General features: G+C 45.7%; 1 protein-coding gene across 2 annotated transcripts in view; it reads right to left on the bottom strand.

The window, feature by feature from the left end:
- RBPMS (RNA binding protein, mRNA processing factor) overlaps window positions 1–22,769 on the bottom strand; it is a 179,917-nt gene extending 157,148 nt beyond the window's left edge. Inside the window, exon 1 of one of the 2 annotated variants that reach the window (XR_013995515.1) lies at window positions 22,136–22,768. Coding sequence is in view for 1 of the 2 variants with exons in the window: in XM_081083046.1 (XP_080939172.1) it covers window positions 22,136–22,201 (66 nt within the window). In the remaining variant the exon portion in view is untranslated. Of the gene's footprint in view, window positions 1–22,135 lie in introns of both variants that reach the window. The other variant, XM_081083046.1, reaches the window with a different exon arrangement.
- Window positions 22,770–23,927: the final 1,158 nt, after the last annotated feature.

Below are 23,927 nucleotides of genomic sequence, written 5' to 3'. Positions count from 1 at the left end.
CAGCATGGATAGTAACTAACGACTCAATACCCTTTGTTCGGATGATACTAAAAAAGGGGAAATATGACCAAGATGCTTCAAGAGTTCAACAAGGATGTAAGACATAATAGTCTAACCTTCTACCCCTCTCTCGACCCAAAAAGTCATTCTGACATATTGTACACCATCCACCCTCACAGCACCCTCCTCGGAGCAGGCTCAGGAGCTATCATTCTCTCCACTTTTTAAATTAACAAACTCAAAATGCAGGGATGATTTTATTTGACATTAAGGGATCCAGAAAGAGATGACGGCTCTTCTCCCAGACAGACATGGGGTCAATTAGAATGATGCAGCCTACTCTAAATAGGGACCAGGCTGCAGACCCCATCCTGACCTTTAGCTGCCTCACTGCTAAGGGGGGGAGAAGGGGAGGTGGTTCAGAAGCACTTTGTAGACCCCTTCCAGCTCAAGTGAAACCTATGACAGCATAAATCTTTATGTCATTACCCGGACAACCAGAGCAATAGAGAAAGTCTTTAAAACTAGTCTTCAAATATGTACATTTCCATATTTACATACTATGTATTGAAAAGCAGTGTCTTTTTAAAAAATATATATTTTTATTGATTTCAGAGAGGAAGGGAGAGGGAGAAACATCAATGATGAGAGAGAATCATTGATTGGCTGCCTATTGGGGATCAAGCCCACACAACCTAGGCACGTGCCCTAGACTGGATTCGAACCTGGGACCCTTCAGTCCACAGGCTGATGCTCTATTCACTGAGCCAAACTGGCTAGGGCAGCAGTACCTGTTTTGTTAAAGAAAAGTGAGCAAACTTTTGCAGTAATCTATGTTAAATATTTGGGCATTTTCATTCATTGATTAAAAAATATGGAACATGAGCCCTGGTCGGTGTGGTACAGTGGTTAGAGTGTCAGCCCACGGACTGAAGGGTCTCAGGTTCAATTCCCAGTCAAGGGCATGTACCTATTTGCAGGTTTGATCCCAGAACCCAGTAGGAGCACATGCAGGAGGCAACCAATAGATGTGAAAGAGACACATCAGTGTTTTTCTCTCTCTTTCTCTTCCCCTCCCTCCCTTCCACTCTCTCTGAAAATCAATGGAAAAAAAGTATCTCGGGTGAGAATTGACCAAATAATCCTATACAACAAAGAGCTAATATGCAAATGGTCATCATGCCCTCGCACTGGAACTACTCAGACACTCAACTCTGGGAGAGAGGAATGGGGACCAGCCAGGCACAAATGAGCTCACGAGAGAGGAATGGGGACCAGCCAGGCTGCAGCCCGGGAGAGGGACAGGCCACCCGCCCCATGGTCCCAGGCGCTAGTGCCCGCGCCTGTGGCCTGGGAGAGAGACAAGCCACCTGCCCTGCAGTCCTAGACGCCAGCGCCTGTGGCTGCAACCCAGGAGAGGGACAAGCCGCCCGCCCCGTGGTCCTGAGCACCTGTGGCTGCGGCCCAGGCAAAGCCGCCCACTCACAGTCCCCTGCGGCTGTGGCCAGCCCGAGCAAAGCCGGCCCGAGTTCTGGGTGCCTGCAGCTGGCCAGAGGGAGAGAAGCCCGGGACCCGGCGACTGGCCAGAGGAGGGAATCCTAGGTTCTAGGTGCGGGATGAAGCAGAGGCGGTTAGGGGCGATCAGGCCGGTAGGGGAGCAGTTAGGGGTGATCAGGCAGGCAGGCAGGTGAGTGGTTAGGAGCCAACAGTCCCTGATTGCGAGAGGCAGTCGGACATACCCCAAGGGGTCCTGGATTGGAGAGGGTTTAGGCCGGGCTGAGGGATGCACGCCCCCCCCCCCCCGCACAAATTTCGTGCACCGGGCCTCTAGTAATAATAATAATAATAATAATAATAATACATAAATAAAAATATGGAGCACCACTGAAATGTTGTATCTGCTATTTCTTGTTTAAATACAGCATTTTAAAAAGGATGGATGTACTTCAAAATAATTTTGGGATAAGTAGCCTACCTTTCCAAGAAAAGAAAAGTTAAGAACTTAACTTTGGCTGGAATATTTCGTGCAAATGGATTTTACCATACTTGGTTTTCAGAGAAAAAGAATCAGAGATGGGTGCTAAATATAGACGTAATAAAGCTGAGGGCAAAGTACTTGTGAGATGACACTAACAATTAGCAAAAAAGTGGCATCACCAGCATTAAAATAGGAAATCTGAGCCCATTCTGGGAACAATGTCATGGACTGCCATAGCCATCAGCCTCCCCGCTGGCCCAGCTCCCCAGCAGAAGGCCCTGGACCCCAGTAGACAGCCTTATAAGGCAACTCTGCTCAGAGGGAAGATAAGAGCAACACCAAGCACTTAACATTTCCAGCGGCCTCTACAAATATTAACTCATTAGTCCTCAGAGAGAGGGAGGAAGAAAGATACCCGACTAATTACAGTTAATTATGGCAAGGTGCTGGCAGCTTCCCTGAGGGGCCTGGTTCAGGGCCAGGCTCACTTCAGTTTTGTCAGGAACTGAGTAAACGCTTTCCTACTAACAAATAGGGAGGAGGAGGAAAATGTCTCAGCTTTGACAGTAAGTGAAGAACAGACTCCACCCAAGATTCCAACCCTTAGAATGATTAGGACTCAAACTCGAACGGCCTAGGAAAGGGGCAAGATGCAGGTGAGGGCCTGGGGTAAAGCGCTGGCACTCAGCAGGAGGTGGGACTTGCTCTCCCAAGCTGGCTTCTGTTTCCAAGGAAGCTCTTAGTATCCATCCTTTCACCTTCACGAAGTAATTCAGCAACTGTGATGATAGTGTCAGACAGCAACCTATTCAGTTTGTAGAGGATTAAGTAGCCTCATTAAATTTTTTTTAAAAATTAAGAAAATTTCAATGTAATAGTTATCAAATAATGTTTGCTGAGACTCTACACTGCATGACATATGGCCAGATGCTGGAAATATAGGAGTAGCAGATAGATACACAGACACAGACACACACACACACACACACACACACACACACACATAATTTTTTAAGTCACTCAGAATGTAAATTCTGCTAGGACCTGAAGTCCCCACGAAGGCCAAGGTGCTTAGCTTTGTTCACTGATTTGCCCTAAACTGCCTACTATGTGCCTCGCACATTGTAACATTGTAGGTGGTATGTGTATATAATGAGCACAAGTGTTGCTGGGGTTTTTTTTTGGGGGGGGGGTTAACAAAAATGTTCTAATATTTGAGTAATGAAGTGTATACGTTAGAAGGGTGGATTTTAAGGTACCTTATAGAAGGGTGAATTTATACCTCAATAAAATGAAATTGTTCTTAACAAAAGAACAGGGTCCCCTCACAGACTAGCTGTTGGGTTGCAGGTTAAAGAGAGAGAGTGCCAGGGGCAGACAGTAGACACAAAGCTTGGAAATGCAGGGAAGGGCTGGACCCTGTGGAGCTTTACATTCAGCGAATGAAATCTGGATCTTACCCACTAATTGCTCCACAAAAACATGGTGGACAGTGCTCTCAATCTTCAGAGCACTTTCTTACACATCAGATCCTTTGATCAAGGGGCCCCCAAGCAACACCTTTGGAAGAGGAATTCGCCATTAGTACTGAATGGACTAAGGGTGAGTAAAAGTCAATTGAGGCTCTGAAGGTCTAATACAGAGTCCAGACAGGTGAGATGGAAAAGATGGGAAAGGCTAGTGGCAAGAAGGCAAAGGCCACCCAGGTTTTCTGAAAGTAGACACGCTATATATAACTGGGTGACTCACCTCCTTGAAAAGAAATTGCCACATTACTGATCACTGAGGGCTTAGGCAGGTCCCATATCTCAAATTCCTCTCTCTATGAAGGCAGCATCCTAAGAGGTACTAAGCTCAAGAGACCTCTTGATCTCCTTGGAATAAACTCTGTAGAAAGAGCACTCCAGACTGGCAGTGAGGTTTAGCGTAAGATGTCAGATTTTGAACTAACTGCTCAGGTTCAAATCCAGGGTTTGCCGTTTAGTAGCTGTGGCCTAGAGCAACTTATTCAACTCTCTGAGCCTGAGTTCCTCACCTGTACATTAGGAATAATGGGTCGGCACTTAGTGTGATAGTATAATGAGGACTAAAGGAGTTAACATACATAAACTGATGTGAACAGTGACTGGAACCAAGTAAACAAGGTCCCCTTTTAAGCCCATCAATTACAGTCTCACACCGACTATGCCCTTCCTTCAGAGCACTGATCAGTTTGTACGTCTACAGTTGCTTGTGCTTTTATTTATTATACACTTCCTTACTGCACTGTAAGTTCCAGGAAGGTCAAGGACAATGTCTACTTGCTGCCCATTGTATCGCCAGAGCCTAAAGACAGTAGGGACTTACTATCCGTGAGATGACTCTATCACCTAGGAATTATATATTTCGTTTCTAAGGCTAAGAGTCACCATGACTGATAACAGCCATGCTATTCTGAATAGGCAGAATGAAGACAAGAAGGAACAAATGCAGTCATGGCTTCGTCAAGGAAGTGAAGGGGAAATAGTCAAAGAGGGAAATGCTTTCTTGACCCCGGCATGCTAATCCAAACAGCTTGTGCTTGCAAGCCTATCTTTAAAAAAAGACAAAAAAAACAAAACAGGCAAAAGGCTTAACATGTTGACATTGAGTTCTGCAGGCTGTACAACTGTCACCAATGACAACTGACAAATAAAATTCTTTAAAATATCCTCAAACCTTTACCATTGTCATTCATTAAAAATTAACAGCCAAATAAGGCTCTCCCTGACATGCAAATATGCCACAACCATTCCTAGCTCTAAACCTTTATGACGGTGACACGCTCCTACCATTCTTTCAACCTACAAGGATTTAAACCTTACCAGTGAAGGCCCATCTCTTTCTTCCAAAGAGCCTGTTCACTCTCATCCACAATGATCTCCCTCTGTGGATGTCTAAGCCCTGTCTATAGTACACAACACTGTCCATTTACACAGGAACTCAGATCGCTTCCCCACTGTTTTCTGTGTTGACTGGGTCCTTCCAACGAGGCAGGAAAACTGCTTCTCTGTACACACTTCCACATCCCCGCTGAATGGCCAAGACAACAGCTGGCTCACAGCTCACCTTCAATAAGGACCAATGACTGTACGCCAGGGGCATCTACCTCTTCCCCACTATTCAATGTTCTCTTCACCCACTCCTTGACCATCTCTCAACTGGAATCTAAGACTAAAGAAAAGAAGGCATGTTTTCATTTTATTTGCAAAAGAGCTTCCAGTTCCTTTGAGAAAAGAGCTATCTCTATATGTAAAAGGCTCATATGTTAAGTGTCCGACCGTCCGACCAGTAGCTATGACGCGCACTGATCATCAGGGGGCAGACGCTCATCGCAGGAGTTGCCGTGATGTGCACTGGCCATTTACAGAGAAACAGCACCACAGACCTGGCGCCCACAGGAACACAGGCCCCGCCACCACCCTGGAGCAACACCCCACCAAATCGCAGCCGATGCTGCTGAGACCCCATGGCACAAAATGCGGCTCCCAGCCCAGCCCAGCCCAGCCCAGAAACGGTAGTGATGTCACATAGCAACGCCCAGCTTCCTCTCCCTAGCGACTAGCCTCCTTAGAGTTTCTTCAGCACAGGAACACAATTTGCTTCATAGCCAGATGGAAACATTTTACACTTTAACCAAATGTCTGTGAAGCATTTTCCTGTGCCTCATCTCATTTGATCCTCACATAAGTCCTGGGTAGGAGACTCAGTGGAATCCTATTTTCTTTTCATTAGCCGGAAAACGGACATTTAGAAAGCTTAGGAACTTGACCCGACTGAAAAGTAAGAAATGGTGGACCTTGAAAATGACTTAAGGTTTTCTCACTGCACAGAATATAGTCAAATATTACAGTTAAATATTTCACCTTTGTTCTCCCTGAGTGATCCATCTATAGTAATAATCTGCTTTGTGTTGATATTTACTGCTGTGTTGCTAAAAATTACCTGAAAGAGAAGTTGGGGTGCTTCATTGGGCTGGAAAAAGTTTAGCTAAATCAAAAGGCAAGTCTAATTAAGCAAGTTTATTCTATATATATAAAAGGCTAAGTTGACTCATGCATGCGCGATACACATAAAGCTCTTGCTGATGCCAATCGCACACATGTTTTTCGATCTGTCATTGTCAATTGTGAATTTCGTTGCCACTTCTATTATAAAGGGTGAATAGCAATATTAAAATATTTCTTCTAATTAATTTCCTTTCAATTTGCACAAATTTGTGCACCAGGCCACTAGTGTGCATATAAATCCCATATTATTTCACGACCTCAGTGGAAATTTACCTTGTTAAACACTAAATGAGATGCAAATTCCACTCATATGCAACAGTCAGGATGAGTCAAGACTGAGTTTTCAATTACATCTGCTCACTTCCTAGAGTCACACTCTCAGAACATGTGTGTAGGCTTTGTGGAGGGTGTGTGCTCTGCAGGAATGTTCTGTTAACAATTAAGGAGGCCTTGAGGGCTGGGGTTAATGGTGATTGCCCTGCCCACATGGGGAGACCTTAGCTCCACTCCTCAGACAGTCTTTGGATCTTGGTATGTTGTGGGCATCCACAGTGAAAACGCCCCTTGGGGGAGGATGAGAACGCCCCAATGGTCTGCTGTTCAGACGCAAGAATACTTTTGGCAGCTCCTAGAATGGAGCTCCAGCCCTCTTCCTCCATTTACTGGGGAGGAGAAGGAACATTTTCACTGGTATTGCACTGCAGGGTCCACACCTTTTGTTTAAACTGTATCCATAAAAGTTCCTTCCATGGATGTAACTGGCTAGCTGTCCACCAAAACTTATGTCAAACTGACCCATGTGTCTAAGAGTGTCTCTACCCTCATCTCAAGTGCAAACCAACCAGTGACCGGAAAAGTGGAGAGGCAAAGAGACATACCCAGCAGTTCTGACACGTTCCCACAATGTAACATCTGTGAAATGGGACTGAATCTGACAACACAGTTCGTGTTGTTATCTCCCCTGACAAACGCTGGAACTGCCTTCGATGACATGTTGTACACGCACACAGAACACCCAAGGTACTGGTCATCGCCAGTCGTGACATTTATAGCCAGCAATATCTATCAAGGACTTAATGTACAAGATCACAAAATCAACACTTTCATGTTTCATAAACTCAGGAATGACATCTCCAGAAATTACTCGCTAAACATCTGGTACCTACAGCAAGCAGTACCTGAGACATTGGTCAATGTCTTCAAATGGGATTTTTAAAAAGTCAACATGTAAGATCCAGATGTTGTCCAGATCAGACTGGGATATTAATTCTGAACCACAGATAGCATACAAATGGGAACAACTCCACAGCGAAGAGCAACCCTTGAAATATTTTTTAAACTGCAGTGTCAGGGGATCTAGGAAAACGGGCCTGCTGAAACTGCTGGTGGGAGTTAAGTTAGTACAGCGCCTCTACAGAAGATGTGGCAATAAACAGCTTCTGCCTTAAGAAAGAATGTACGCCCTTTGACCCAGAAATTCCACTTCTAAAAGTTTAAGCTGAGGAAATCACTACGGTGCACACACGGATTTAGCTAGAAGGATGTACAGGCACTGTTTATATCACAAAGCTGAAAACAAGCAACACAACCAGTAATCTCCACTGTCACCCAAAGATGTTCATAACATGGTCAACCGAAAGAAAAGTCAAATGTAAACATCCTAGTACGAGCTTGTCTTTGTTAAAGGGGGGTGGGGGGGGGGTGTTTGTGTGTGTGTACACAGAGAAAAGGACTTTAAAAATTAGATACACACCAGTGCTAACTCTAGCTGAGAAGAAAGGAATTGTCGATTGTATATTTTTTGTTTACCTCTATTTTCTGGGGGGGAGAGGGGACGAGGGGGAGGATAATTAATATAGGTGGACTTATTTGCCAAAAAGGAAAAAAAAAAAGATTTTGTTTTGGAAAACAAAACAAAAAAAACACAAGTGAAAAGAAACTTGGGCACGATGTGATCCAATTAGGTAAACAGATGGCTTGGGAATCTTGGTAGTCTCAATCCTAAAAAACAAATAAATTAAAAATCCAATGGGTTTATTTTCTTTTAATCTCTAAAATAGAACACATTACTACCCTTCCTCTGAGGAACTCTGGGAGAAATGACCCACAGAATTAAGTGCAAAACAGGATATAAAATATGCAAAAATCTCCCAAGAGCTCATCTCTGCTGCACGCGGAGTCTATGCTGCAGCCCCCGCTACAGGAGCGGGCAATGCCCAGTGACAACCACCAGCAAACACTGTGTGACTATCCCAGAGCGCCAGGTAAAGGGAAGCCACCTCAGGACCTCACAACAGTTCTCTATCCCATCTCTACATGAGAAGTTTCCTAATTCATATGACTGCAAATTCATCCATTAGGGGTAGGGGGAAGGTGAGGCATTTGTGGCAGGCTTCCCACGCAACATGACTGCACATTCAATTTGGAAAACATAAGGCTCATTAGGTTTGTGGAGAGATTTTGGAGAGCACTGGAGTGAGTGGGGGGAACCAGATCAAACAGCTGGATTTGCCGAAACCGGTTTGGCTCAGTGGATAGAGCGTCGGCCTGCGGACTGAAAGGTCCCAGGTTCGATTCCGGTCAAGGGCATGTACCTGGGTTGCGGGCACATCCCCAGTAGGAGATGTGCAGGAGGCAGCTGATCGATGTTTCTCTCTCATCGATGTTTCTAATTCTCTATCTCTCTCCCTTCCTCTCTGTAAAAAGTCAATAAAATATATTTAAAAAACAAACAAACAGCTGGATTTCTATGTCCGGGTCTCCTGCACTGAGCGGCACCCAAGTTATGCCTGGACTGACCTCCTCAGTGAATAAGGAAAAACAGCCCTTTGTAGTTAACTTGAGGATGAGCTCACACCAGGAGGATTTCTCTGTGTAATCATGACCCATGATTTACAACAATGGAAATAAGAGCCATTTTTAAGTGGATGAAAGGCCTTTGGGGTATTTTGAAAGGGAGAGGAAGAGACAGTTAATGGTTAAAACTTCTCCAAGTATATTTGCCAAAACCAGAAACTCATAATAGGCCAAGCCCCACAAGCACTTTTGAGGCTTTGCTCCCTCCCCACTGTCTTGTTTTTTGTTTTGAAGATAGGGCAGTCAGTAGGTTGGGTGCACTATGACCAAACGGCAACAGATGCGGGTCTTGCAAAGGGCAAGATGCTTCCCTTTGATCCAAGAACACGGAGAGAAGGGACAAACATTTCTGATCACGACATTTTCACTGGGATTCAAGGTTTACCAGTAGTTGCACGAATGTGAAGAGAGCTACAGGCAAAAGCTGCTCTTCCACCCAATAAAACCCGACACACTCCATCCCTAAACCCATCAAAACCACAAGCGAACCTACAGAAAACATGACAATTGGGAATGTTTGGAAGGCTGAGGCTGAGGCAGAAATGGTCATCAATGCAAAGCATTTTAGTGCCATGTTTTGCACAGTTCTAAGCAGCTTCATGTTGAGCTTATCACTCGTATCTTATTTTCTGTATAAAAATACAAGTGGATGCCGGGACCGGTTTGGCTCAGTGGGTGGAGCGTCGGCCTGCGGACTGGGGGGTCCCGGGTTCGATTCCGGTCAGGGGCATGTGCCTGGGTTGCGGGCACGTCCCCAGTGGGAGATGTGCGGGGGGCGGCTGGTCGATGTTTCTCTCTCATCGATGTTTCTAACTCTCTCTGTCTCTCTCCCTTCCTCTCTGTGGAGGATCAGTGGAATATATTGAAAAAAAAAAAAAAAAAAAAAAAAAAAAAAAAAATACAAGTGGTGTTACATAGATAATAACTGGGAAACAACTAATACCCTAAATGAAAAACATATGCCAAATGTACACTATATATAAGCCTCCAAACAAATCTAAATCAATGTCAATTTCAATATCTGTAAATTAATAACACGACAACAGTAACCTTTCTCAAAAATTTATGTGGCATGAAAATGAGAAAATCTACCAACACGTCAGACACTGGAATTTTCAATGAGAATAATTTTTCCCTGGACACCTTGAAATTATCAGTGATCACATCTCTTTTAAACAATAAGGCATAAAGTGCAGCCTTCCAGGACATTTAATGCACATGCTGGGATCTGGACATCCGCCTTAATCTTCCTCTGTTGAGTAGCTGGTGCTGTGAAGTAAGCAAACCGACTTCTTTACCCCCAACACACATTATCCACCAGATACATCAGCAGGCCTTTCTAAAATTGTAGTTACAATGTAAAGCCTAAAAATAGTGGTGTAATCAGTCATCTGTTTTCTTTGAGAAGATGTCTGTCTTTTCAAGTGTTCTGAAAACGTAGGTAAACCACAAAACCGTTTTCAACAAAATGTGTATTTCTAATTATTAGTGGGAAGATTTATATTCCTGGAAGGGGGGTGGGAGGCGGGGGGAGGAAGGGTGTGCCCAGAAGAGTAGTTCTTTGGGGCAAGTCAGCAAGAATTTGTAAAGGCAAAGTAATTTTGATAAGACAACTACTTCCCTAGCAATATAAACTCAGGATCCTGCTGTACAAAGACGGATATAGAGACCAGTCACTTCCAAGTGAAGACAGGAAGGACGTTATCCCTAAATTGGGGCGAGGCCTGGAAGTTCATAGTTCATCTGGGCCAGCTATCCCACATGATTAAACTTCCCCTCCCCCATAGTTAGGAGAGAAGGAGGAGGCAGAAATCACTCCTACTATCCAGGTTGTCTGTTGAGATTTAGAAAGATAAAGACAGTAGTTAACACAGTTTTTCAAATCTTTGACTTATTTATAGGTATTTATTAGCAAATCACAACGCCCCATTTTTTACTTATGGAGAAACAGATACTACAAAATCATCTCCGTCCTCCATTCCATATTTCTGTATTTTGCTGGTGATGGGTTTTTCAAGAGAAGGCTGAAAGCCAAGGTTAAAGCTAAATGTCACAGTGGGTATAATTCTGCCCAACCTGGCTCCTTCTTGCCTTCTTGGGGCTAACACCTCCTGAAGAACTTCCTGGTGCTCACGGTTGGTACCGCCGGGCACTTGGGCCCTTGGGAGAAGAGGCAGGGAAGGAATCTTCTCCATCTCCTCCCCCATCAGAATGGCTAAAGCAGAGATTAATCTCCAAGCTCTGGTTCTCTGCATAATCCTCCTCAAAACACAACGATGCAGGATGGGACTTAAAAGAATCCCTTTGTTTAGCGACGGTCATTTCCGGCCATTAGTACACACCCAGAAACTCCTACCCATTTCTCAAGGAGAGGCACTGACTTAGTAAAAAACAACAACAAAGTTCAGCCTTCACACCATTCTCCTCCAAACAGCCTATCCCCTCCAGCCCAGGTGGGTGCTGGCCGGCCGTGCTCAGAATCACCTCGGGGAACGGAAAGTGGAATAAGTGGGCAAAGGGAGTGAAGTTACAGTTCTTTTCACGCACAGCAGGCCTTGTCTGTCCAATCCCTACATTTTAGTTCAGGAAACAGCGGCTTCACTGCCTTGTCAAAGATAAAGCAGCTGAAATGACTTGTCCTGAGTCCCTGAGAAAAGGAGAATCATAAGAAAAAAATTTAAAAAACGGATGAAGAGTACTGATGGTCAAGAACGGACTAATGTAAGGATTTATGTACCATTGGGTCTAACACTCTCAGACAATGGATGACCGTGAGGCTTAAAAAGTTCGCTCAAGGTCACATGAATGGCACAAATGAGGCTCATCCAATGGCCTGCGTTTCCAAGAGGGCATCAGTGTGCTCCACTAACAGGCAGTCCGATGACCAAAGGGATAGAGACTTAATTTCTTTCATCCTGAAATGTCATCCGTTCTGCTTTACAACAACGAATACCAATGGCTCGTGAGTCTGTGGGCCGGCCCAGTGGGTGTGAACTGTGGCTGTGAGGTGCCTCCATAAAAGTTCACAAAACCCAGATTCGACGCTCCCTCCTGGCTACCCATACAGGTGCTTGAGGGCTGGATTTGTCCAGCTACAGCCTACATTATCCTGAGCTACGTGCCTTTTTACTTTGTAGGCAAACGGAGGGAGAGAAAACACGCTGAGCTTGAGGCTAGACTAAATCATAGGACAGAGAGTGCTAGGTCTAGCTCCAAATCAATTCCACCTGGGTTACTAACATTAAACCCAGCAGTCACATCTGCAAAACAGGAATCAAAGTCACCTTGCCTACTTTTACTCATCACCCCATTCCAGGCCCACAGTGCACTCCTGGCTCCATGAAATTGTGTACCAGGTCTCCATCCTAACTGGGCGAAGGGAAAGAAGATTCCTTGATGTGTGAAAAACTGTGCATAACCCCTAAGCGGCTTCCTTCTTCCACAAGGGATCTATTACTTACCCTCCCAAATTTCTGGCCTAAAAGCTGTGATAATTATACTTCCTGGTGTAATTAAGTGGAGATGGGGATCCAGAAATGATCACCTTGAAGGTGGCATTAATTAAAATTTAATCTAAAAACTGCTGGAAAAGGTTTATGATGCTGTGGTGTATTGTACAGGCCTGACTTTGGCAGGTTGGTTTGTATTCTAGTTATTTAAAAAAAATAATTATCGAGTAGTTTCAGGTTCTGGGGGTTAAAGGGCCATGGAGTCACATTCCAGGAGTGCCAGACAAATAAGTACACAGGTAATGTCCGTGACTAAGAAGTACTATCCGGAACATGAAAGAGGGATGTAATAGTGGTTTGGAAAGTGGGGCCACTTTAAACGTGGAGGTCAAAGGTCTCTCTGGGTGACATCTGAACTGAGATGCGAATGCATGACAAGGAAGAGGCCGCCCTGTAAACATCTGGGTGTAGGGTGGGACAGCCAGCACAAAGGCCCGGAGGCAGGAACAAGTCTGGCAAGTTGGAGGGACCTAAACAAGGCCCAAGCAGCCGAAGGAAGCGTAATGAAGGAGCCCGTGATTCCAGGGAGATGAGGTCAGAGACCAGCAGGGCCCGGTCACATGCACCACTGGAGAAATTCTAAGCTCCTACCCACCAGCTGTAAGACCGTAGACAAGTCACTTAATATCTCAGAGCCTCGGTTTTGTTATCCCTAAACATGGGGTGATAACCCTTCATGTGGCTTTTTAATGTGCAACGTTTACAACAGAGTAGACGCTCTTCAGTAAATGCTTCCTGGATGAATGTGCAAAAAAAAAAAAAAAAAAAAAAAAATCCACAAATGCTTTTACAAGTCTGATTGTATTTTGGATACGTACCTGATCTTCAACTCTCCCTTCCACTAACTTTCTTACACATTAAATGGGACTGAAAAGGAAATCTGAGCAACAAAAATGGTCTCGGCGTTAGTTGGCTCTAACAAATCTTTTGCTCCTTAATGGGAAAATGTTTCAAGATCCTGGAAAAGGAGGACTTGGGTTTCGAAAAATAGAGAGGGGAGAAGACAGAATCAGAGCACAACGATTTGGCATAGCAGTGGCTGACGGGACTCCGGCGGCTGTGTTCTTTCTACTGATTAGCAAGGCCCTGGGGAGAAGCAATTAGCAATGTTTTCAGTCCTCGGTCACCCAGCATCCCTGGGCAGGCACAGGACGGCAGAGAGTGAGAGAGAGAGAGAGAGAGAGAGAGAGAGAGAGAGAGAGAGAGAGAGAGTCCGTCCGACCGTCCCTCCCCCCAACCCCAAAACACTTCCTGCCGGCTTAGAGGGACACTGTATTGAAAAACAGATGCCTCTTTGGAAACTCACACATTTTAAGTCCTGTAAATCACACATGCTGGGGAAAGTAATTACACTGTTGCAGCACTTCCCCTGCGAGCACAAAGGAAATTCTGGTACTTCTGTAATAAGATAGCACTTTCTATGTGGGACCTTTTCTCTTGAGGCCCCGACCATCCATCCTCTAGGTGGGCATAGGAGGGATTTTCACAAAACTGGATCCTGGGGGTTCCGGGAAAAACACTGTTTTTTAATCTTTGAGATTTCTCTTAGAATAACGTTGGCCACCTGCCAGCATACCTACCTGGTGACATAATTCAGGAAGAGCCAAGGAACGTCATTTAAAAATCAATTCATGAGAAATAAAGGTTAATTCAAAGTAGAAACTGGCCTCCCACTTGTTTTCAAGAGTTGGTGAGATGCACCCCAATTTTGAGACACCCAGATTTCTCGCACCTTCCTCAAATCCAAGGGGCTGGGAGGACTGAGCAAGGCGACTACGGTTATGGCCCTCAGCATTTACATTTGTATAACAATGCTGTATCACAGCCCGGAATTTCGAGCTCATCTTCCTGGTGTGATTGGCATTTATTACTGCTATTTCCTTTTTCTCCACTATTCTACATAATATGCATCATAATGGTTACAGTGGAGTTAAAACCTGTGAGAAACACAAATGCAGGCAGGCTGTTGTCTTCCATTCCCAGGCCCTCTTTTTTCTTTCTCCACCAGCAGACCCTTAGCCGAGAGCAGAAAAGGCAGCACATTGAAAATGTGACCCACAGAATAGACGACGTAGGTCTCTGGCCAAAGGCTCATTTTGCTATTTCACCTCCTCCTCCCCCAAATAAAGTCAAAAAAGAACAAAGCAACACGGGGAAATTTTTTTTCTTAGAAAAAACACTCAAGACTCTCCAAGCCGCCCGTCCACCTGTACTTTCCAAGCCCACCTACAAATGTTACGGTAGCTTGACCTTCCCTTCTAGGCACAGGGTGTGTGTGTGTGGGGGGGGGGGGGGGGGGGCAGGGAGGGAGTGTGAAAGCCTGGGAGTTAACTAAAAATTTTAGAGGAGAACAATTTCCACTAACTGTGGATGAACGCAAAAAAAAAAAAAAAAGTGTATTTGAAATACTATAGATACCTAGATTTTTCTAAGCTCCTCCCTCTTCAGGCTTTCAAATGGTTTCAGTATACTCAGTATACCAAACACTACTAGGTGTGATAATTAGGCAGACTATATGTGATACATTTTTATATTCCTACATTACAGAGTGCTTTAACATTTTTGCTCTAATTTTCCCCAAGTTCTCCCCCTCTCCCCAACCACTTTTTTGCACAGATAAAGATTTAAGTAAAAATTTATTTCTCTTTTGTTGCCTACCCACACGGGCTGCCTAGAAAACAGTCCTGGCATCTCCGTTTTTCTGGGCACGTGCACTCACATTGCCCACCGGTTCAGTTACCAGTTCTTGAACTCTTCTGAAAATCGCTTTTCAAAATCAGACCTCTGCATCTCCAAACCAACATCTTCGGCACCGACTTGCCTCCTTTTGTTCCCCTCTCAGCCTCCCTATTTTCTATTTCTACAAATACAGCCACTGGTCGCCCACTGGGGAAACCCAAGAGGCTTCCCAGATGCAGCTCGTGGTCTCTTCCGTGAATCTGACAGTTGTTGAGGGCCCTGAACACCTCCGTGTCTATGGTTCAGTGGCCACTCCAAAACCTGCTGCATCCCCTTTCCCACTGGAACGTTCCAGAATGCCAGGTCTCCACTCCATAGCAGCCCAGATCCCATCAGAAGATAAAGTCTGACTCCCGGGAACGAAAGTCCAGCTCCTCCATCATCTCCCCTCTGAAGCCGCCCCAGACTCTCCCTTTCTCTCCCGCCAGGCCTTGCTTGCTGTCTTCCAAAAAGGGTCCTTTTTGAAAAGCCCCTGTATTTTCATATATAGGCCAATCTTTCTCCCACTGTCTCAACCCTTTCCTCATCTGACTGAATCTCAACTGTCACCTCTTGTCAAAGCTCTCCTTGACACAGCTCCCTCAGCCTCTCCTCCTTGCAGCGTGGACTGCGTTCTGCTGTAGCATGGTGCTTTATTACACCTGTCTGTTTACACAGGGCAACCACCCCTAAACTGGGAGGATTACCTCTCAGAGGCCTTGGCACCCCCAGAATCTGCACACCAAGGCCCCCGCTACTCAGCCTCTCAGTGGCTCCCTATAAAATGAGGTTCATCATCATGGCGGTACCCAGATCAACTTGTGAGGATGAGACAATGTCAATACACATCAACTGCTTGCCATTGCTTGACACATAGTAAATATTCAAAATTTAACAACCATTTCGTGGGTGAATGGATAAAAAGAGTTCTGAAAATTTCATAGGGTCAAATATTCTAGTATTTTCTTGTATCTGCTCTCAGTAAACATGACAAACTGGGCAACTTTATTCTGAGAAACTCAAAGATGTGTATTGGTTTTATATGCAGTCAAGCACTCCCCACCCCAAACACACACAATACACTGAGATTGTTTAAAACAGTCTTCCAATACACATTAAAGAGTCATACCCAAGTTAGCCCCAGCCATCAAATAAACTCATCCCCATCAGGGATGGTATTCTGATACTGACATAGCATCAATTTAAATATCCGGTCCGTCCTGCCTGGCCTCAAGCCCCCTGAGCCATGCAGACACTTTTGCTACAGCTATTATTAAGGTTCATTCCCCTCATTCCTTCCTAAGTTTTTTCTTTGACCAAAGCAAGCACTGTTCAAGAGGAACATCTGCATTCCCTTTCTCCTATCCCCAGGCAGACACTAAGGTGCCAAGTGAAACTGAACACAAACATTCCAAAGTGGCTGTCACACAGGGCAGGCTTGTTTGGGAACTCAGGGAGCCCTGTGCTCTTCCGCCAACGCTTGGAGAAGCCCATGTCCAAAGATCAAAGAGAGTTCCACAAATTCTAAAAACCCAAATGCACCTCGGAATGAGCGGCCCACATGGGCAGGGGCTGCTGGATGGACCAGGCATGCTCACCTGTGAACTCAAATGGAGGCTACTCATGGCAGGTGGAGGAGGTGAATTTCCCAGCTGATCCATCCATGACCTCTAAATCCCCTGTGGGCAAGGGATCTCAATCATAAACAGTGGCTGCTTTTTAACCGCTTACCTATGCAAGGTCATCATCACCACTCCTACCGATAAGGCTATTTTATAAATTGTGCATGTATAAAGAAGTGTGTAGCCCTAACCGGTTTGGGTCAGTGGATAGAGCCTCGGCCTGCGTACTGAAGGGTCCCAGGTTCGATTCTGGTCAAGGGCATGTACCTTGGTTGCAGGCACATCCCCAGTGGGGAGTGTGCAGGAGGCAGCTGATCGATGTTTCTCTCTCATCGATGTTTCTGGCTCTCTATCCCTCTCCCTTCCTCTCTATAAAAAAAAATCAATAAAATATATTAAAAAACAAAAAGAAGTGTGTATGTGAGTATGTGAGTGAGTGTGTGTGAGAGAGAGAGAGAGTGTGTGTGTGTGTGCAGCTTGCAACTTTGTGTGGTACTTCGCTGGTGCTAGGGTACTACCCATGGGTAGGTGATGAGTGTTGGGAATACTGTGATAAGATGTCATTGATCTTAAAAAAAAAAAAACTACAGAGAAGAAGGTAATGACTCAGGAGCTAAACGAGATAACAGAAAGCTAAAGAGATAACTGGAATTCTGAGGAAAAGCATCTCTTTGGGATTGGGTGATAGGATCCTGCAAAAATGAAGGCTGAAACTTGAAAGCAATTCAGGCGAAATCAAGAGGGAAACAGTGGGTGAAGCCAGTGGTTTGCAGAGTACGTTAAGGCAGTTCTGTCAAGTTAGGATCTTACTGCGTGGAGAACAGAGCAGCGCTGAAGGAGCTGAGGCTGAGGGGTCAGAGGACACTGCACTGCAATAGGGTGTAGGGATGGATTGAGAAAACAGATTAGAACAAAGAGCTGCTCAACACTACGAAAATGAGCCAGGATAAAGGAGTAAGTGAGAAACATGAAGAAAGTCTAGGAGAACAAAAGAGGACGGATTCCTGCAGCCACGCTTGTGAACAAAACAGAATGTAACCAGCCCAATGGTTTCGTGACACCTACAGATACGGCAAAGAAATGTAATGACATCTACAAAGCAAAAAATGTTGTTTTTGTTCACATGTTCATTTTAGAAAATCCAGAAAGCACAGAAAAACATCAAAGTAAATAAAAATGATCTATAATCCACCTATCTGATCATTTTTATTAGTATTTGATTTTACATATGTGTTTTTTAAATATCATGTGGTACAGACATTAAAAATCTTTTCTTTTCACTTAATGTTATAACATTGAGGATTATCCCCTCCATTAAAATGTAGTCAGAAGCAGGAAGAGACAAAATCAGATTCTCCCAGGTAGCCTTCAGAAGGGAGGGCGGCAATGCGGACACATTGCTGCTAAGATTTCTGACCTCCAGAACTGGGAGGAAATACATTTCTGTTGGTTTAAGTCCCCAAAACATTTTTTTCTTCCCCATCCCATCATTGATCCCTTTTGTCCTAGCCAAACCATCTATCCAATAAACAAACGCCACTGGAAACAATGAAGCCTGCACATGAACGTAAGGGTTTACCAGGGAAGAACCACCAATAACTTCTGTTATTGGGAAAGTAACAGAGGTGCGTGCCATGTTGGCAGTGGTCTTGCTGCATCATTTTACTGTGAAGTCACCACATTTTCATCCAACACTCTTGTCGCCAGATCTATCCTATGACTGAGTATAAGTTTACTGTATTAGATCTGAGTTGGAGTAACAGAAACTCCTGGCTTGGTTAAATTGTATGAAACCGTCCTGTACTTTTCCCGTCATCATATAGGTGAATCTTAACACTCAATGAAAACCTGAAGTTGCCACACCAAATTGACATGGTACCCTTTCTCTGTGCCCATTACAAGAAACAATGTTCTTCATGACCCTGATATTTTGGCAAAATTACTAACCACTTTAAAAGAAGGAATGTGAGGTAAAGATTTGTATTAATTTCTGAAAAACTGACTTTACGTGATTTCTGCCCAACATCTGCCAAACATCTTTTTGATGAACATTCCAACACTGCCAAGTTCTTTGCTTTTTTAGATTTAAGTACAAGAAAATTCCATCAATGCAATTTAGGGAGAAATTACTCTAACACCAGCACCTCAACATAATAAAACACTTTAAGAAATAATCTGTAATCAGCCTAAAAAGTACCCAATGACACAGAGAAAATGAAAGTAAAAATAAACCAAATTATATAGTTAGCTTATTTCCCAAAAAGAAATTCCTATTTTGAAAAGTCAATGACCAAAGACATTATTTCTACCTACTACTTGATTTTAAAAGAGCTCAAATTTTAAACAACTGATAAGTTTAATCATTACTTATATGTTAATAAAGTCTGATCAAGTGTAAACTACCAAAGGTGTTTCAGAGAAGACTGCCTAGTCCAAAATTAGAGGCAAATTCTAGGAATCATTTTGTTAATTGCATAATGATGTAAGAAATAATCTAATACCCTCTACATAAGCCTTCTAACTCTCAGGTCCCAGAAAGATTTTGACAGCCGGTTTTCCTTGATAGGAACAATTTGCATAGCAATGCACATGTATAGCATACTAGTAGTCAGAAAGCCAGATGTGTTATCTCTTACACAGTTGGCTAGCCAAATCTTAAAATTACTTTTTCCTCAAAGTCTTAAATATTATCCAAAGCAGAAGTCTATGTCCTGCCCAAGTTCTAAAAAACTTCCAAACTTAAAGAGCTGCAGAAAATTCTCCTAAATCCTAGACTGCTCAATCTATACAGTTGTAATCAAATAAGTGTTTTTGTATCAGTTACTTCATTGTAAGCTTTAGAAGCTGGGATAAAATGTCCAGGAAGATAAAAGAAAATTATTTTAAAAATAGGGGAAAAAATTACTTGGATTCTATAATGTGGCTCAGAGAGAGTAAATTACCCTGATGATCTATGAAATAAACTATTTTCTCTTGATGATTATACTCTTTTCCCCATCAATTCAATCACCACCAGAAACTACAACAAGACACATTTTTTCCACTCTTGCCATTATGTGTATATACATTTTGTTTGTGTGTGCTGTTTACTGGAGTCCTCAGCTAAGACTTTTAAATGGTTTGAGGACAAATTGCTGATCGCTGGGTGGGCGGGAAAAGGATCCAGGGTGGTGGTTTTGTATAATGCTGAGCACATTAATGGGACTCACTAAAAACCATATTTATTTTACTTGTGGCTTTCAGGGTTAGACAAAAGAGGTTAGGAGTTTTTCCAAATCAAAACATAAACCCAAACCAAGGAATTAGGGAAAAATTACCTGGATCATTCAGGCCAACTTACTTACTTTTCCTGAAATTTTAACATTATAAACCCTCTCTCTTCACCTCTTGTTCAACCTGGGTTCTGAAATCTTCCTACCTGTCCTCTTATTTTAAAAATAACCAATACCTTGCTAAGACTACGGACACTTCTTGAGTCACATGCCATTCCCACCTGAAAGGGAACAGTCAAGGCAACAGGACAGGGAAAAGGCAGTGACTGTACTGTGATCGCCTGTGATTCTAATTGGACACAACCTCACAGGTACAACACCTCAAGTACTGTCAGCCGTTAGACTGAGAAAGGTCAAGGAGAAAAATGTGACTTTTCTCTATTTAACTTTGTCAAGTTAAGTAGGTTATGATTGGGAATACACAAACCTCTTTTGCTACCTACACCAAAAGCAAAAAAAAAAAAAAAATTTGGTTTGCCTCATTTAACATTTTTCCATTTACCGGTTTTCTCAATTGGGTGAACACACAGAAAGATGGTTTCATACAATATAGTCCCACCCTTAGAAGTAAACAGACTGCCAACCCAATTGAAATAGAAAGGTTTCTAAAACAAGTATTACAGTGATGTGTTAGGTGAATTAGTTAAATGTAGCAATTCTAAAAAATGGCATACTTTTCATGTTTCTTAAATTTTACTTCAAAGGTAGGGAAAGTAAATAGCAAAGCAACCAGTAAGGTTCAAGGAAAAGTGGGACTTGAAATGTGAACCTTCACCTCTTTGAAAAAGAAAATGTCTATACTATTCCTTCACTTATAGTTAAACACAAGAATGTAAACAACACTTTTCAAATTAACAGTTTATAATCAAATAGGCAATTTCCTCCAGTGAGAAGGCAAGTTTTGGCTTGCAGCAATTCACTTAGGTCACACTACCATACAATTGTGTTAAGATTCAAATCTGGTGCTAATTTTGCATACTCTTATAGGTCTCTCCTCTATCTTCCCCATTTAAATATGCCCCATGTTACAAGTGGACAATGTGCTGATGGCTTATAGGCATTTATTAAACCCTCCAGAAAGCTTGCCTTCACTATCAGAATTTTAGATTACACACAGGATCTCAGTACTAGTAATCTTAACACCCTAAAGGCTTTACAAGTTTAGCTTCAGTTTACCTTTCTGTCAACCTTATCTGTTAGGATGAATACCTGTCAGAATGCTTTATAGGTCCTATCTAGATGCATACTTGCTTGCATCATTCTACAGGCACTCTAAAGCTCTTTTTAGAATGTTTAAGAACTCAAGTAGGGCGAAACGGATTGCTTCTTGGACCCCAGATACTGTACCTGCAGGAACAGAGCATCACATACGATACCACAAGTATGTTGACACTATTCTGAAATGTGTGTTCCGGAGTCCCCTCCCACCCTTACTGAATTTTCTTTCTATCAAAGGAGCGCTGCGCAGCCGCAACCTTTTCATCGTTATTAGCGACCCACCACAAGAAATTCAGGCTCAGAAGTCAAAGTCCTATTTAAAATAGCTTCGATGAGCACTTGGTGAATTCTAACTTTTTACGCTTTTTTGCCCCCCTCCCCCCTACTCCTCGGCGCCGCGTCGCCCTAAATTTACAAAAACCTAATCAACCCAGGTTCGGGGTCTTTGACTCATCAGAGAAGAATGCGGCTCAGGAGTTATCTATTAATCCAAAGTGCCTCCGCTGGAAAGATATTTCACCCAGAACTTTCAGCGCCGAGAGGGAGGGGAGGGGGCAGGGCGCAGGAGGTATCTCTGAAGACGAACTTTCCCCGAGTTCTTCCTTAAACCGCACACACACGCACCCCCCCGCCGCCGCACACCCCGCCGCTCCCCGCGCCGCACGCAGGGCTGGGTCCTGACCCGCCGCGTCCCCGGGACCTGAGGTCACTCCGGAGTCAGTTTTCGATTCCGCTTTTAAAAATCTCGGGGAAACAAAGCTGAGCATTATGCTTCCGAAAAGTCTCCGAAAAGTCCGAAAAGTTACGCAATGGGAGGCACGCACCCACAACAACACACTCTTCGCGGATACACCCTCCCGGGGCCACGGTCCGGGGCCGCTCCCGCACCGGGGAGGAAGCCCGCGCGCGGCCGGCGCCCCGAGCCCCTCCGTACCTCTTCCTCCTGAAGGGTGGCCTCGCTCGCGGTGTTCTCCTTCTCGGCTTTGACGCCGTTGTTCATCTTCCCGGTGCTCCCTCGCCGGGCAGGGCTGGGCGCGGGGCTGGGCGCGGGGCGCTCGCCCACTCTTCCCTTCCCCGGGCGCGGCGGGCTGTGCCGGGCAGCGGCGGCTCGGGCTCCCGGGAGCGGCGCGGCGGCGGGCGCCTCAGGAAGTGCGCGGGAGGCTCCGGGCAGGGCGAGGCGCCGGCTGACCGAGCGGGGACCGAGGCCACCGGGACCGGGCGGGAGACCTGGAGAGCGAGGGCGGGCGCGGGGGAAGGAAGGAAGAAAGGATGGGGCGAGGACGCGCGTTCCAGGAGGGACCCCAGAGAGTTGGGGAGGTGGCCGAGTAGGGGCTGGGGGGGCCGCAGCCCGAGCCTAGCAGCTACTGAAAGGCGGGGGCAAGGGGCGCCCAGGGAGGAGGAGGAGGAGGAGGAGGAGGAGGAGGAGGAGGAGGAGCGGGAGCGGGCCGCGGCTGGGACGCTGGGACGCGGGGACCCGAGAGCCGCTGAGTGCGCGCTCCAAGCAGGCTCTGGGAAGTCCGGGAGCGAAGCAGCGCCCTTTCTCTCGCCTTCCTCCCTCCCCTCCCTCCTCCCCCCTCCCCTCCCGCTCCTCCTCCTGCCTCCGCCCTCCCCGGACAGGGCAGTTGGTTGTCGCCGGGAGGGACGGGACGCGGACGGCGAAGCCCCCCGCCAGAGGAGGGGCTGGGGAGGGGCTACGCCGCTACGGGCTGTGTGGGACGCGGCCGACCCCCAGTCCCCGGCTCCCCGGTTGGTCGGAGGGTGAGGGCCGCTGAAGGGGAGGGATGGTCAGTCCTCAGGGTAGCCTCAGGGTTCGCCTGCTTCGGGGCGCCCCGACGGCCGTGCGGGGCCCCGAGTGGGTGAACTGGCGGGGCGGGGCGCGTGAGTTGGGTGCGGGGCTCCGGAGAGCCAGGCCCTGTCCGTGCGACCCCCTCCAAGTGTGATGTGCGACTTTTGTTTGCGGGCTTCTCACAGGGGATCTGCACCCCCTGCCCCGAAGCCTACCCCTCCTTTCCAGGACCGGATTAGACCCATTCCTCCCCTTCCTAGCCGGCAGCTGGAAATGACAGGATGCGAGAACGCGAGTGATATCCGGGGGCCGCCCGCGTGGGCGTTTGGAGGCGCAGCTCCCTGCCGCCTCCCACGCCGGGTCCCGCGAACCCGCCGCCGCCGTGGCTCTCCGCTGGGCTCCCCGGGCCCCTGTGCAGACCCGCCTCGCTGCCCGCCCCGGACTGTTCAGGGATTTATCTGTTTACCTGGCTGGCGTTCTCACTCTTTTGAGAGCTCCCCCCTGGACGATGAGACCGTAACCTGTTTATCTTTTCGTCTCACGGCTTTTAAAATGCGCGACCTGGTAGGCAGTAGACACTGGACAAATATGTGTTCCCTGCAAGCCCAACTGGAGGCCAGTACAGACCTTCAGAGAGAGGGTCGCAGCCCCTGAGAGAAAGGGCTGGCCTTCCGGGCGGTCGGAGCACGAGGCTTGTTGGCGCACCAGCCTCGGGGGGACCGCTTCGTTTCCTTTCCTCACCTGCGAAGTGGGTGTCGTTCTGTGTACCTCCCAGCAGTTTGCAGTTAGAGTCGATCGTGGTTTGGTAGATAGAGCGATAGCACCCAGCACGCATTCTTACCCAGTTTAAGTTTACAATACAGGGAAGTTAACATTGTTATTAACATTGTTCCATTTATTCCTGGGCCATAGAGAGCTTTTCCAGGACTGTATCATTTAA

This window comes from Myotis nattereri, assembly GCF_964212035.1.
Source record: "Myotis nattereri genome assembly, chromosome: 2".
NCBI classification, from domain to species: domain Eukaryota; kingdom Metazoa; phylum Chordata; class Mammalia; order Chiroptera; family Vespertilionidae; genus Myotis; species Myotis nattereri.
This window is presented reverse-complemented; position numbering and strand designations above follow the sequence as displayed.